Here is a 3,064-nt window from a genome sequence, read left to right as displayed (position 1 = left end):
CTTCAAAGGATCTTTGAAGCCCTTTTACAGTATCGTGTTTCAGAAAGACTTTTGTCGGTTTTATATTGTAGTGGGGAAGGGCTTATTACTTACATGTTTTGCCATTTTGCTTTTTGTTGTCTCTGTGTTTTTTTCTCCACGTAAAAGGTTCGTCTATCTTTAGAAAAGATGTTCTTGATCTTAATAGACTTCTTTTTTTTTTTTTTTCTTACAGGCGATTACTTATCATTTTTAAACACATTTAGTATATATGTTCTTTTGCTCTTCTAATCTTTTACTGGTTTCAGTTCATTGATTTCAGCCATGCTGAGGCTCGGCCTTCAAGGATTTAGTCATCCATGTCGACTCTAGTACTTATTTCTGCTTGGTACTTATTCTATCGATCTCTATATGTCGAACCTGATTGTTACAGTTTCTAGACCCATCAGAATATTTTAGACTCGCTATGTAAGAGAATTTTCAGTATTGCTTTTAGCTTCACTCAAAGGAAAGTCATTGTTATGTAATTCTCAAATAATTAATCGCCTGATGATCTAAGATTTACAGATTCAATAACTACTCTTTTTTTCTTCTGTTTCAGCAGTACCAGGAAGCAATGCAATGTGTAATTCTACCAATGCCTGCTGTCCAAAATGGAATGGGAAATGTTGCTGCGGATTTAACTACCAACTCCTCATGAAATCTTTACGGAAAGAAACTAGAGATGGAAGTCAGAAAGACTGTTCAGAAATCAAAAAAAGCAACAAAACTAGGAAAGGAACTGAAATGTCCACTGCTAGAAGTTACAGAGATTATGAAATCAAAGACATTTCGGATATATTCTTGCAATATAATTATAGCTACCAAAATATTCCACCTAACTTGGCTCATATCGGAACGGAACTTCTCGACGCTGAATCTGTTCGCTATTTTCGAGATTATGATGACGAGGTTGTATTCCTTGGTAAAGGTTCTTTCGGTGAGGTTTACCTGGCAGAGATGGCCGTAAGTAAACAGGTCGTTGCTGTGAAACTGTTTCTCGATTCTGATTACTTGGACATTATATCTGAAGTGATAATCACACAATATCTGTCAAGCACGGGGGTGATTCCCAAAATCTTAGGCTTACTTCCGACTGGTCTTATGGCAAGTAACCTTTCGTTGGTCCAAGAATATATCAGCGGTATGACTCTGGAGGACCATCTGAACGAAGAGAACGAAACTACATTGACAGCCGTGAACTGGTTAAACATATCTCTGCAGTTGACGGCAGGTTTACAAAAGATACACCAACAATACGTCCTTCTTAATGACATCCACGAAGGAAATGTCCTTATAGAACAGCCTTATCTGCGAGTCGTCTATATCGACATGGGACATGCAACCTTCCGGTCAGGTTATAAATATAAAAACTATAACGGTTCTCTATATACTTACGAACATTTGGCTCCAGAGCTGCGAAAAAGCCAACCAGGGACTCCTGCGTCAGATGTTTACAGTTTGGGTTCTTTGCTTAGTCGTATCAGTAATATTAGCCACATTGAAGAACTGCAGAAACTAGCTAACCAGTGTTTACTAACGGAGCCTGGTTCTCGACCAACTTTGAGTGATTTAACAGTATCGATAAATGAGCTATTCATAAAAGAAAAACAGAAGTTAGAACAACAGAAAATAAAATTTCCGGGGCAGACCCCAAACACAAAGGAAAAAAATTACCCACTTTTAATTCAGTACAATGTACCAATACTTGGCCCAAACGCCATCAGCTCTATTGAAAATGACTCTTATAAAGACAGTGCGATTGTTAACATGTATGAATTCTTAGGAGACACTAAACTACAAATTGGCAAATTCGTAAAATGTAATTGTAAAGTAATGATCCGTTCCTATGAAAATGGATCGTTCGTGAGAATCCTCGAAGAATCACGAATTTTATTGCATTTAAAAGATACGGGTGCCGTATTTCCATTTCACGGTTTGTTGCCCACAGGCACCCTTTTGGACGAATTCGAAATAGTTCAGTCATATTTCGGGAAAATGGTGTCCGTTGCCAATATTTTGCATTATTATCCACTCCGTCTTTCTGATGCCGAAATTTTAGTTTTCTTCATTCACGTCGCCATACATCTCCTCGAAATACACCGCAAAGAAGTCCTACTTAATTATATAAACGAATATAACATTATGATTGATCCGGAAAATACGAAAAACCCTGTCTGGTTTAGTGACCTCTCCCGAGCCACTTACAATGAAGCTTACGTATTTCTAGTTCATGAAATTGACTTGAGCGACTTCATATTCCTAGCGCCGGAAGTCAGGGCTGGCTCCCCGACCTCTCCAGCCAGTGATATCTATAGTTTATGCTACGTTTACCAACAAGTTATCAACCGTCTTAAAGGAAAGACTCGCTTAAAAATACTGCAACACTGTCTAGCTGTGAAACCGGAAGTTCGACCTTCTCTACCGGAAATGATCATGTACTTGCGAACACTGGCCCATTCCCTTCGATAAAACTTCATTTCGAAACAAAAGTAAATGAAGGAACTAATTAAAATTAAATGACATAATTAATGTGAGACAAAAGACTTTACCGAAATAACATATCACTATGTGGAATATATTGTAATCTAACTCAATATTTCTCGCACTCCAAATCATTCCCCACTTCAATCTTTCTATCCTTTTCTCTCTGCTATTCTCAACCTTTCCGCAGCATTCTCTCTTTCTCCCCTACCTCTATCTTTCTTTCTTTCTCTCGACGTGCACTCACACACCTCACACACACACACACACACACACACACACACACACACACACACAAGGCGTTAATAATCTGCAAAAAATTAAAGCACTCAATACCAGTTGCAGTAGATATTATATATATATGAAAATATACATAGCGACTGTGAAACTGACAGTAAACCATGAATAGTTATAGTGTATGCATCGTTACTTATACATACATACATACATACATACATACATACATACATACATGCATACATACATACATACATGCATACATATATACATCTATACGTACATACATGCGTACATACATATATACATACATTCATGCATGCAT

At 37.5% G+C, this 3,064-nt stretch overlaps 1 protein-coding gene across 2 annotated transcripts in view; it reads left to right on the top strand.

The window, feature by feature from the left end:
- The window catches only part of LOC128250143 (uncharacterized), a 29,403-nt gene extending 26,360 nt beyond the window's left edge, over positions 1 to 3,043 (top strand). For both annotated transcript variants that reach the window (XM_052974871.1, XM_052974872.1), the window contains exon 3: positions 584 to 3,043. In XM_052974871.1, coding sequence (XP_052830831.1) covers positions 584 to 2,490 — 1,907 coding nt within the window. In that variant the 3' untranslated portion in view covers positions 2,491 to 3,043. The remainder of the gene's footprint in view (positions 1 to 583) is intronic.
- Positions 3,044 to 3,064: the final 21 nt, after the last annotated feature.

The sequence above is a fragment of the Octopus bimaculoides genome, chromosome 19 (genome assembly GCF_001194135.2).
Source record: "Octopus bimaculoides isolate UCB-OBI-ISO-001 chromosome 19, ASM119413v2, whole genome shotgun sequence".
NCBI classification, from domain to species: domain Eukaryota; kingdom Metazoa; phylum Mollusca; class Cephalopoda; order Octopoda; family Octopodidae; genus Octopus; species Octopus bimaculoides.
This window is presented reverse-complemented; position numbering and strand designations above follow the sequence as displayed.